We start from the raw sequence: 12,046 nt of genomic DNA on the forward strand, positions 1-12,046 counted from the left end.
TGGTCTCAGTCTCCTCTGCATGGTTCCAGTTTCTTCCAGGTGATCCCAGTTGTTCGCAATGTTTCCACATTTTCCTCCCAACATGGGCCCAGTAGCTCCCAGTAACCCCCAGTCAGGATCCATTCACACCCATTGCAATCCCAGTGGCTCCAAGAATGATCCCAGTAACTCCTGCTATAATCCCAGTCACTTTCACTATGATCCCAGTTACTCCCAGTCACCCCCAGTATGACCCCAGTCACTACCAGATCCTCCCAGTGTTATTCCAGTCATGGCCAGAGTGACTCCCAGTGTGGGCCCAGTTGCTCCCATTCACCTCCAGTCTGGTTTCAGTCATGGCCAGCACCTTTCCAGTCACTCCCAGTCTGGTTCCAGTAGGATCCCAGTCACTCTCAGGTACTCCCAGTACTCTTCCAGTCACACCCTGTATGATCCCAGTCAGTGCCAGTGTGATCCCAGTATGACCCCAGCATGGACACAGCTGCTCCCATTATCTCTCAGCATGGTTCTAGTTGCTCCCATTTACCCCCACTATGGTTTCAGTCTCTCCCGGTAAAACCCAGCTGCCCCAGCATGTTCCCAGTCACTCCCAGTTGGCTGGAGTGGCTTCCAGCCTGATCCCAGTTGCTCACAGCCATTCGCAGTCACCCTCAGTGCAGTCCCAGTTGCTGATAGTGTGATCCAGTATGATCCCATTCTCCCCCAGCGTGGGCCCAGCTGCTTCCACTGTGATCCCAGTAGGATCCCAATTGCCCCCAGCATGGTTCCAGTTGCTCCCCGTTCCCCCCAGTGTGATGCCAGTAGTATCCAGTTGTCCCTCATATAGTCCCAGTCACTCCCCAGATGATCCCAGTCCCAGCCAGCATGGTCTCACTTACTCCCAGTTGCCCCCAGTGTGGTCCCAGTTCTCCCCAGCATGGTCCCAGTTGTTCCCACTGTGGTTCCAGTCCCCCCAGTATGGTTCCAGACACTCCCAGTATATCCCAGTTGCCCCCAGCATGTCTGCAGTCATTTCCAGGCACCGCCAGTGGCCCCAGTAAGGTGTCAGTTATCCCAGTATGATCCCCCAATCATGCCCAGTATTTCCCAGTTGCCTCCAGCATGCATCCAGTCCTTCCCAGTTCTTCCAGTTTGCTTGCAGCATCATCATAGTTTCTCTCAGTTGCTCCCAGTAGCCCAAAGTGTGATCCCAGTCTTTCCCTTTCAGCCCCAGTATGATCCCAGTAAGCTCCAGTTTGATCCCAGTCACATGCCAGCCCTCCCAATGTGGTCCAGTATAATCGCAGTTGCTTCCAGTCTCTCCCAGTGTGGTCCCAGCTGCCTCCAACGTGGTTCCAGTTGCTTCCTACATTAACCCAGTCAGTCCTAGTATGATGCCATTTCCTCCCAGCGTGCTCCCAGTTGCACCCGGTCAGGCCCAGTATGGGCGATGATGTGCAGGGTGTGTTCCCAGTCACTCTCAGATACTTCCAGTATTAGTCCAGTCTCTCCCAGTATGATGCAAATATGGCCCCAGTGTTCTCCCAGTCCCTGCCAGAATAAACCAGTTTTGTTCTACATGGTTCACATTCCTCTCGCCCTCACTTTCATTCCAGTCACTCCCAGCATGTCCCAGTGTATCTCAGCTCCCTCCAGCATCTTTCCAGTTCCTTCCAGTATGATCCCATTTGCTCCCAAGCACTCCCAGTCAACGTCAGTTTAGTGGCACTAAGTGCCAGTATGATTCCAGTCACCTCCATCATGATCCCAATTCATCCCAGTATAAGCCCAGCAGTTTCCAATCCCCCCAGCATGCACCCAGTCACTCCCAGTTCCTCCCAGTTGCTCCCAGCGTGTTCCCAGTTGCTCACAGCTGCTTCCAGTCACCCTCAGCATAATCCCAGTCACTCCCAGTATATCCCATTTTATTTTTGCCCAGTATATCCCATTATTGCCCATTTTATCCAATTGCCCATAACATGGTCTCAAGTGCTCACTGCTGGCTCCTACTCACTCCCAGTATGATGCCAGTAAGATGCCAGTATGATCCCAGCATGATCCCAGTCTCCATCAGTGATCACAATCTGCCCTGGTATGGCAGTATGATCCCAGTATGATGTCCATACAAACCCAGTATCATCCCAGTCACTCCCAGTACGATCCTATTATGATGTCAGTACAAAGCCAGTCCAGTCATAGTCACTCCCAGTCTGATCCCAGTGCAGCCCAGTCCCTGGCAATGCTGCCACTGCTGGGATGCCCCAGCCCTGTGTGCGTTCTCCCCTGGCAGATGTGCCGAGAGGAGCCCCAAGGGCTGGCAGTGCCCAGGCAGGGTCCCCAGCAAGGCCCAGTTTGGATGTGCAGCCCCCAGTTTGCCCGGTTTGCCTCTCCTTTGGTCCAGGCTGGGTTCCCCCCGCCCGCAGCGGCTGGGAGCAGCCGAGAGCCCCGCGCTGCCCATCCCGACCTGTCCCGGCTCCATCCCCGCTCCTGCCACGGGCTGCGGGAACGGGGCACCGAGGGTGTGGCTGCTGCTGGGGGAGGAGGAGGAGGGAGGGAAGGGGAGGGATGGAGTGGGAGGAGGAGGCGGGATTAGGGGGGAGGAGGGATGGAAGAGGAGAGGGAGGAAGAGGAGGGACAAAGGAGCATCAAGGAGAGGAGAAAACCACGCGGTCATTCCTTCCCTGAATTCGCAGCCCCCACCTGTGGGATCATCGCTCCCCCCATTACGCAGGTGAGCGGTGGCGGGGGGAGCTGGGCCCAGATATCCCGGGGGGTCCCTGGGTTGAGTTTTTAGGGGAATGTTTGGAGAATGAAGCAGTCCAAGGCAGAGCGGAAAAGGCCCCTTGGGGGGACATCGGGGGTGCCGGTGGCAGCTGCCGGCAGAGGCAGCCTGGAGGAGCAGAGCCCGGTGTCCCCCAGAAGCCCAAAGTGGGGAGCCCAGAGAGGGGGGAGCACCGCCATGGGCGGGAGCCTCAAGAGCCTGGAGAGGGGCAGGGGGGACTCCTTGGAGTCACTGCAGCCCAGAGCAGGGAATGAGGAGAGAAGGGAGCCTGGGAGCCCAAACAGCCCCGGCATCCCGAAATGGGGAGAGCAAAGAGGGGGGAGCTTTTGGCATTGCTGGGGCTGTCAGCAGCCTGAGCATGGCAGGCACCAAGGAGAAGGGGGACCCCCAATCCCAGCGTGACCCCAGCAGCTGGGACAGGGGGGAACCCCTGAACACCACAGGGGAGGGACCAGGGACAGGGAACTCCTGGGAGGCTTTTTCAGGGCTGAATCTTGGTGTTTGGGAGGTTTTATGCAGCCCACCTCTCCGGTGACTTGTAGAGATGGACTCGGGCAGAGGGACCTTCAAACTCAACGTGTCTTGGGGAAGAAGAAACAGGGAAGCCTTATAAATATGATTGTCTGGCAAATGATTTTGAGAATATAGAAACTGAAATAAACAGGGCCAGGAGACTTCTTCTCCTTTTTAATGCCTTTATTAAAAGTGATCAGCTCAGGATTGGGCGGCTCGGCAGGGCTGCAGTCCCCGTCGCGTCTCCCAGGGCGACTCAAAGGAGGAGGATATGCGCAGCTCTGTCCACTAGGGGCAGAGCCGGGGGATCCAGTCCTCGTGGGAGCCTTAGGGCGTGGTGTCCCCGTCAGATGTTAGTCCTTTGAGCTTCTCAGGGGGTTGGTCCCGGCGTTGGGACGACTCTCTGCTCAGGGCGAGAGGGGCTCCGCATCTCTGCAGGCTCAGCACTTGGCTCCTCATGTCCAGACACCACTTTAGTCTCTCAATTCTTATTTGGCTCGTTGTTTTTGGGGTTTTCTCGTTGCATTTTGGAGTCGAGGTCTCAAAGCATTCTGGTCTTGGAGTCACTTTGCATAACCCCCCCCACCCCCTCTCAGGTGTCTTCCCTATGTTGGAAGAGCACACTGCCTCGGGGAAGGGCCATCCACCCCACCCAGCCAGGCCTTTTACTAATACAAAAGAGGAGATAAGCCTCAACGACCCGGTATTACAATAACAAAGCACTAAGAACCCTGGCAGAGACAGATCTGGCTGCGGCCCTGTAACTCTTTCTCACAAAAAAATATTAACCGAATTTTTGTTCATAACAGAAACTATAAGCAAGATTAAGATGAAAGCAAACTTTTAGATATTTTAGTTACTGAATAACTGGAAAACAATGGTGTGGCCTAACTGAAGGTAATCCCCTTTTGATGATACAATTCCCTCTGCTTGCAGACAGGTCCAGGGGTCAGAGCAGACCACAATGGCTCAACAGAAGGGGTCCAAAGAGTAGTTTTTAGGGTTTAAATTGTAACACAGTATGGTGATGTAATGATTTTTATAGGCTGTATGTAAATGCTACAGGATTTGTATCTTGCACTAGATTGGTTAGTGAGAAATAGAATACTCAACTCAGAAGAAGATTTATTGTATTGCAACGGGAACCTCACTCTCTTACGCTCTTCCCCTCTTCCTCTCTTACCCTCTCATCCTCTCTACCCCTCTCTTCTCTCGGGCCTGCTCTGAGCTGTGGCTGGCAGCTCTAAGCAGGGCCCTGCACCCAGGCCCTTTGCAATAAACTGCAAGTTCCAGTTCCACGACCTGGCTGCAGAGATCTCTCGTCTCCATCCGAGACGACCCATCCTAGTGTCCTACCCCCCGACACTCCTACAAATGCTCTCATCCCTTGTTTTACCCAAACCAGGATTTCCCATTGCCAACCCCAGGGAGGCTGCGAGGAAGAGGAAGATGCCCCGGGACACTGAGGCAGGTGAGGAGGAAGTCAGTGCCCCTTTCCCCTCTGTGCTGCTCCATCTCCCAGCCCAGCACGGCCCCGGCTGCAGCTCAGCCCTGGGGCATCTCCTTGCCCTTGCCTGTGGCACGGAGGCAAATCCCATCCTGTCCTTGTCCTTCCTCCCCCAGAGCAGGAGCTGAGCATGGACAGCAGGGAGGACAAATGCCCGCGGCAGAACCTGGTGGAAGAGGCCGTTTTGAGCGGCTCCACGGCGCAGGAAGCCAACGGGGAGGAAAAGCCCCGGAGATGCCGCACGAGGAGGGGCTGCAAACGCAGCCGGCGGGGATCTGAGGGGGAAAGAGCCAGTCTGGGCTGGGAAGGCGGCCGGAGACGGAGCCAGAGCTCGGAGCTGGTGCTTCATGAGCAGCTCCATGAGGGGGAGAAGCCTCCACAGTGTATGGAGTGTGGGAAGAGCTTCAGGTGGAACTCCGATCTGATTGTGCACCAGAGGATCCACACTGGGGAACAGCCCTACGAGTGTGGGGAGTGTGGGAAGAGCTTCAGCGTGAGCTCCACCCTGATCATGCACCAGAGGATCCACACTGGGGAGAGGCCCTACGAGTGTTCCAAGTGTGGGAAGAGGTTTCCGACCAGCTCCGTTCTCTTCCAGCACTATCAGAGTCACACGGAGGAGAGGCCCTTCCGCTGCCCCGACTGCGGGAAGGGCTTCAAGCGCAACTCCGCCCTCATCACCCACCGGCGCATCCACACTGGGGAGAGGCCCTACGAGTGTCCCCAATGTGGGAAGAGCTTCTCACACAGCTCTCACTTGACCCAACACCAATGGAGGCACCGCTAAGGGAAGCCCTGCGAGTGCCCCGAGTGCGGGCAGAGCTTCGTGCGCTGCTCCAGCTCCATCCCCCACTGGAGGAGGCACTTTGGGCACAGCCCTGGTCTCTCACATTCCCTGTGATCCATGTTGAGAACACACCTGGTTGCTTCTCCTCTTTGTTTGGCCTTAATTTTCCTCTGCTTCTCCTTCATCCTTTAAAAACACCCAAGACTGGGTTAAATGAAGTAAATTCATCGAATATATCTGACATTGCATAATTTCTCAGTTGTTTTAGAGGTAATTTAGTATTTGGGGACATATTCTGTGTGGAGTGCTGCTGTTGCTAAGAGGCAGGAATTTGATCTCACCCTTCTTGTGTTTATAAGAACTCCTCCCCTGACCCGAACCCCAACTCCACCCTTGGGATACCCTATAAAATCTCCACGGCCCTGCCCTTACCCTGTCGTTGGGGGGTAAAAAATGGATTCCTAAAGGATGAGCCGTTTTCCAACTGGATTCCAAGAGGATCAGCCCTTTCCCACTGGATTCCAAGAGGATCAGCCCTTTCCCGCTGGATTCCAAGAGGATCAGCCTTTTTCACTGAATTCCCAGAGGATTCTGACTCTGTCACTCTTTCTTTTTGTTTGTATTACTGCATTTGTATTTTTAATTTTTGCTAATAAAGTACTGATTTTTCTGCTCCCATATCTTTGCCTGAGAGGCCCTTCATTTCAAAATAAAATACTATAATAATAATAGTAATCAAAGGGAGGGGGTTTACATTTTCCATTTCAATGTAGACTCCTGTAATAGGGAGACAGCCCCAAGGCTGGGCCATGTCAAATAGTTCCTGAAAGATGTAAATTAGTTTATATATATGCATGAGTGTCTATGAATATGCAACAGGATGATGTAAATAAAACCAGATGAATTAAGGGGTATCCCCAAACATAACTGGAGGGTGTTGGTGGCCATAACAACCTTTGCTCGATGGTCCTTGTCTCCCATTACAACAGTCCGTTCCATATTCATAGCCTTGTTGCATATCCATGAAGTACTTTACATATTCCAGGAACAAAATTGGCTTAATCCTGTCTGGGGGTCCAACCCCCCTCCAAGCTCAATTTGGGGTGTCCCATCCTCCTCCCAGTTCAGTTTTGGGACCCCATACCCATCCAAGCTTAATTTGGGGATTCCATTCCCCTCCCACCTCAATTTGGGGGTCCCATTCCCTTCCCAGCGCAATTTTGGGGTCCCGACCCTCTTTTCCCCACTCTCTCCGTTCCGATCGTTCCCCCAGTCCTCTCCCCCGTGTTTGGTTTTGGGGGCTCCAGGCCCCTCCTGCTCCGTTTTGGGGTCCCGACCCCGTTTTGGATTAATTTGGGGTCCACACCCCATCACTAGGGTCACCTTCTCCCTCCACCAAATTCCGCTCCTGGCAACTGATGAGTCATCAGCGAGACACGCTCTGATTGGTTGGAAATTAGCCCGCGCGGTCTCTGACTATTTACCTCAGTGAGAGGCCTTGGTCTGTGGCGGGCAAGTGACGAGTCAGAGTCGGGCCGGGCGCTGATTGGCTGAGAATCGCTGAGAGGGACCAGTGCTCTGAGTTTGTGCCCAGCAAGTGGAAGGTCGTCAGTGCCGCGCGTTCTGATTGGTCGGGATCTGTTTTGGGGCGGGGACGGGAAGAACTGGGGTTTCTTGAGATTTTTTTGGGTTTAGTTAGAGTTGGTTTGGGGTTTATTTGGGGTTATATATGGACTAATTGGGGATTATCTTGGGTTTTACTTGGTTTATTTCCGTTTATTTGGGGTTATTTGGAAATATTTGGGTTTATTTGGAAGTACTTGGGTTTGTTCAGGTTTACTTGGGTTTTTTTGGAATTACTTGTGGTTCTTGGGGTTAATGTTGGTGTATATGGGTTTTTTAGGAGTACTTGAAATCATTTGAGGGATTTTGAGTTTAATTTGGGTTTTTTGTTTTTTTTTTTTTGTTTTGTTTTGGTTTTTTTTTTGAGTTATTTGGATTTGTTTGGGGTTATTTTGGGCATTTTCTGGTATTATTTAGGGTTTTTTGGAGGTTCTTTAGGTTTTATGTCGAGTGCTTTGGGGTTATTTAGGTTATTTGGGGTCATGTGGGGTTAAAAAATCCGAGAATGTTTCTCCTAAAAAACACGGGAATTTTCCTTAAAAATCTTGGGAGTTTTTCACCAAAAAAACTGGAATATGCCTTAAAAATCCAGGACTTTTCCCAGCCAATACCAGCGTGCCCTGCCGAAAACCATTTAATCACCACGCTTCATCTCCCAAATCAACGAATCACGGTGCGTACTGCCCCAAACCAACCAATCACTGCGTGTCTCTTCTCAGGAACACCGGCCTCCCTGTGCCCCAATCCAACCAATCACCGCACGCCTCCCCTCAGACACGCCCGCCTGTCACGCGCCTGTCACGAGCCAACCAATCAATCACCGCACGTCTCCCGTCAGCAACTCCCGCCTTCTTTTCCTCTATCCAACCAATCACCGCTCGACTGCTCGCCTCCTCCGCCCAACTTCTGTCAATCACCACGCCCTCTACAAAATCAACCAATCACCGAGCGTCTCTCCTCAGCAACTCCCGCCCCCCCCCACATCACCCCTGTGCCGCTCAGAGCCGAGCCTGACGCAGCGCCCCCTGACCCCGGGGCCGGGCATGGAGCGGGCGCCCTCTCCCCCCCCCAGCCCCGCCCTCGGGACCCCCTTATGGACCCCCGGGAGCCGCCCCGGGCTTTGGCGGGTCCTGCGGGAGGCGCTGGAGAGAGGACGGGGGGCTCCGGGAGCTGCTGAGGAGGCGCAGGGACAGGTGAGGGGTCCTGGAGGGGTCGTGAGGGGAATTTGGGGAGGGGTATTGAGGAGGTTTGGGGGGGATTTTGGGAGTGTCTGGGGGGAACTTGAGGGAGTTTTAGTCTCTCACTAACTCAGAGGTTTTTATTATGATAACTATTGGAAATTGCAAGGGAGGGGAAACAGATACAATAAGGAACAGATGTAACAGGTAGTCCATACTCTCAGCAGTAAGCGAGAGCCATTGTCTTCTTGGTGCAGCGGTCACAACCTGCAGGCAAACATCTCGCTTTGGTCAGCTTGCCTCCCCCACACACCTGCCCCGGGCTGGGGGTTTCAGTCCCAGTCCTTGGAAGGAGCAGAGGGGCCTTTTCACATGGGGGTTCCATGTCTCAGTCCTTGGTGGAGAGGCTCCTTCCATCTCAGTCTGTCTGTCCCGGTGGTTGTAAAACAGGTGAGGGTCTTCTGTGGGGAGACCACCTGAAACTCAGGAGAAGTCCAGCCAGGCTGAGAGGTGGGACAGCTTCCAAGGCTGTTGTTGCAAAAAGGGCACGGTGCCCCTTCTTCTTCTCATTGGGCTCAGTGCAGCACACAGGAAACAACACCTGTGAGAACAATGGCTTAGCACTGTGCTCTCAGGTCTTGGGGCCTTGTGGCATGTGACTTTCTCCTACAGAGACGGCAGGGGGGGTCTTCTCTTCATTGGTCCCCAATGACGATCGTGAGGCAGATGAGGGAAAATTTGGACAGACCCTCACAAGCCCCCACCCTTTGTCCCCCTCCCTTTTTCCAGATCCGTCCCATCGCCCCCCAAAACCCCTCCCCATCGCCCCCCAATAAACGGCCCCGGGCCCAACTGGGAAGCTTTACTGGGAGTACTGGGAGCAGGCACTGGGCGGGGGCAGAGCGCCAGCGGGGCTGGGGGGAACACGGGACCCCCCAAAATCAGCGGAGCGGGGACGGAGCGGGGGGTCCCGGCCGGGCCCGAGCCCACGGGGAGGGGCTGCGGCCGCCGCCGGCTCAGGAGCTCTGTGGGCAGAGAAAAGGGGGTGACACCGATCTGGGGGCCCCGGCGGGAGCGCACACGCTCCGCCCCGGCGGGGACGCCATCCCCGGCACCCGCCCTGACCTTCTTGCGCAGGGAGACGCCGAGCCCCAGCGCCAGGAAGACGAAGCTCAAGACGAAGCCCCCGATGCCCGTCAGCATCTTGCTGCGGGCGGCGTCCGGCGGCATCTCTGGGGGGTCCGCAGGGCTCAGCACCTCCAAAACCTCTCACCGACACCCCGAGCCCCTCCCAGCGCCCTCCCTGTGGCCCCCAGCCCAGCCAGGACCCCCTGAAACGTCCCCCCGATCCCTTTTTGTCCTGGCCAGGAGCCACCAAAGCCCCTCCCGTCCCTCTCAGCATCCCACAGCCCCCTCCCAGTTGCCCCCAGCGCCCCAGGACCCCCAAAGCCTCTCGCAGTCCCTTGGCAGCCCCAGCAGGACTCAGCCAGTCTGTGCCCTCCCAGTCTGTGCCCAGCACAACCGAGCTCATGGCGAGCCCCGCTTTGCCATCGCCGATCTCCTTCCAGCCCCTCGGGGCTCACTGCGATCCCTCCCAGTCACACCCAGCAGCCCCAGACTCCCTCCCAGTGCCCACCAGGACCCCCCCAAGCCCATCCCACCCTCACCAGCATTCCCCAAACCCCTTCCCAGCCCTTGCCCAGCCCCCAGCCCCTCTCCCAGTCCCAGCCCGGCTCTCTCCAGCTCCCTCCCAGTGGCTCCCAGCACAGCCCAGTGGCTCTGACAGCGCCCCCAGGGGCTCCCCCGTACCCCAGTGCCGCCTCAGGGGCTGCTCCAGGCTGACGTGCTCCACCTGGCAGCTGTAGCTGAGCCCGCGCCGGGGGGGGGTTTCCAGCAGCACCAGCAGCTGGTAGGTCCAGTCCCCGTTGGGGACCACGTCGGTGGCCACCACGTGCTCCGAGAGCTCCTGCTGGCCCTGGAACCACCTCACCTGGATGGCAGCAGGGTAGAAATCCATCACGGAGCAGAGCAGGCGGCCGGGGCCGGGCTGGGAGCTTGAGGGGGGCACCAGCGAGATGGACACGTTGGGGGGCACTGGGAGAGAGCGAGGAGAGGGCTGGGTTTGGCTGGAGAGGGACTGGGAATGGGCAAGGGAGGGACTGGGAGCGATTGGGGTGGCACTGAGAGAGACGGGACATGGTGGGGCACACTGGGACGGATGTAGGACGTCCGGGCTTGAACGGAGAATGAACTGGGAATTAATTTGGAATGGATTGGGAATAGGCCGAGAAGAGGAGGGAGGGACTTTGGAAGTACTGAGAGCGACTAGGATGGCACTCGGAGGGATTTTGGTGGCCCTGGAATTAACTGGGAATGAAGTGCGCGGCACTGGGAGGCCGAGTCCAGAGCGGGGCCTTCGGGATTTCAGCGCCAGGGACTCTGCATGGCAACCGATGAGTCATCAGTGAGACGCCCTTTCATTGGCTGAAAGGAGCCGGCTACACGGACAACCGGGATGGACACGCCGGGCAGGCACAGGGATGGACTGGGACGGACTGGGAGAGCCACGGGGGACACTGAGTGGGACACGAGGCCCCGGGGTTGTTCCGAAGAAGGGCTGAGGGCTCTGGGCTGATTCTCAGAGACGTTTTGAGGCGCTCCAGGGTCATTGGCAGGGCAGGGCCCGAGGGGACACGCTCTGCCCCGCGCTCACCTCGGTGCCCCGTGAGGAACGGGGCAGCAAGCTCGTAGCCGGCCCGGCAGAACGTGTCCACCGCAGCCCGATTATCCTCCAGTATTTCCGGGATTCCGTTGCAGCACCGAGCCTGTGTCTCCCCATAGGGGGTGTCCCCCACGAACACCCCCACGTCGCTGTCGAACATCATGTACTGCTTCCGGTTGTAGATGTACCTCCTCACAAACCTCACCTTCTCCGTACCATTAATGAAGTGACACTCTCTCGTTCTCATCTCCTGGAACACCCCTGTGAGTGCAGAACACAGATCCGGGGCTGTCCCCAGCACGCCCCCAGCGCTCCGAGGGCCACCCCGGATCCCCACTCCGCACCCCCTGTGCCCCACGGCCGCCATGGGACCCTCCTGCCCGCGCTACCGCTTCCTCTTTGCCGCCCTTTCCCCATTTCCTCTTTCACATCCGCTTCCCGCCCACCTTCGGCCGCTCCCAAATCACTTTTGGGGTCCCATTTCCCCATTTTCCCACAAATCCCTCAATCTCCAGCCCCCTCAGTTCAGTTTTGGGCTCCCCCCTCGCCTTTTCCCCCCTATCCCCACCCTCTCCTACCCCTCCCTCCCCTCCCCCCACCCGTCAGCCCCTCCCGCTCTCCCTTTGGGGGTCCCCTTCTCCTCCCCCTCCATTCCGGGCTCCCCCTTCGCCCCCTTTTCCCCCTTCTCCCCCCCTGTCCCAGCCCCTCCCGCCCCCTGCTCACCCGAGAGCTCCGCGCCCGCAGCCGGGGGGGCTCCCAGCACCACCAGTGCCACCAGCAGGGCCCCAGCTGCCGCCCCTCGCCCCATGGCCGGGGCCGGGCAGGGAGCAGCAGCCCCAAAGCAGCCGCGCTGCGCTGGGAGCGCCAGTCCGGAGCAGGGTGGGCTCGGCAGCGCCGCGCGCTCTCATTGGCTGCCGCCGCTTCTGGGCAGCGATCGGCCACGGGCTCTGCCCGG

At 56.9% G+C, this 12,046-nt stretch overlaps 2 protein-coding genes across 6 annotated transcripts in view; one reads left to right on the forward strand and one right to left on the reverse strand.

The window, feature by feature from the left end:
- LOC113460769 (uncharacterized) overlaps nucleotides 1–12,046 on the forward strand; it is a 1,042,778-nt gene that overhangs the window by 1,010,037 nt on the left and 20,695 nt on the right. The window contains exon 3 of the mRNA XM_074534170.1: nucleotides 5,184–5,551. Coding sequence (XP_074390271.1) covers nucleotides 5,184–5,551 — 368 coding nt within the window. The remainder of the gene's footprint in view (nucleotides 1–5,183; nucleotides 5,552–12,046) is intronic.
- LOC141727922 (class II histocompatibility antigen, B-L beta chain-like) lies at nucleotides 8,469–11,978 on the reverse strand. Of its 5 annotated transcripts, none has more exons than XM_074534206.1 (5): nucleotides 11,815–11,974; nucleotides 11,083–11,352; nucleotides 10,179–10,463; nucleotides 9,495–9,601; nucleotides 8,469–8,970 (listed from the first exon to the last, which is right to left on the reverse strand). In XM_074534206.1, exons 1-5 carry the CDS (start codon nucleotides 11,897–11,899, stop codon nucleotides 8,788–8,790), a joined length of 930 nt encoding a protein of 309 aa, XP_074390307.1. In that variant the 5' UTR covers nucleotides 11,900–11,974; the 3' UTR covers nucleotides 8,469–8,787. The 5 variants fall into 5 exon arrangements, with proteins under 5 accessions (XP_074390307.1, XP_074390310.1, XP_074390308.1 ...); XM_074534209.1 differs by having other exon boundaries at nucleotides 8,812–8,970; nucleotides 10,179–10,359; nucleotides 11,815–11,975; XM_074534207.1 differs by having other exon boundaries at nucleotides 8,833–9,394; nucleotides 10,179–10,359; nucleotides 11,815–11,978.

The sequence above is a fragment of the Zonotrichia albicollis genome, unplaced genomic scaffold (genome assembly GCF_047830755.1).
Source record: "Zonotrichia albicollis isolate bZonAlb1 unplaced genomic scaffold, bZonAlb1.hap1 Scaffold_257, whole genome shotgun sequence".
In the NCBI taxonomy this organism is placed as follows: Eukaryota; Metazoa; Chordata; class Aves; order Passeriformes; family Passerellidae; genus Zonotrichia; species Zonotrichia albicollis.

Coding starts and splice junctions, on each gene's coding strand:
- LOC141727922 (XM_074534205.1), bottom strand. CDS start 11,899: ATGGGGCGAGGGGCGGCAGCTGGGGCCCTGCTGGTGGCACTGGTGGTG. Junction 11,353..11,814: donor TGCGGGCGCGGAGCTCTCGG/GTGAGCAGGGGG, acceptor CTGCACTCACAG/GGGTGTTCCAGGAGATGAGA. Junction 9,602..10,178: donor GCCCCTGAGGCGGCACTGGG/GTACGGGGGAGC, acceptor CGGACCCCCCAG/AGATGCCGCCGGACGCCGCC.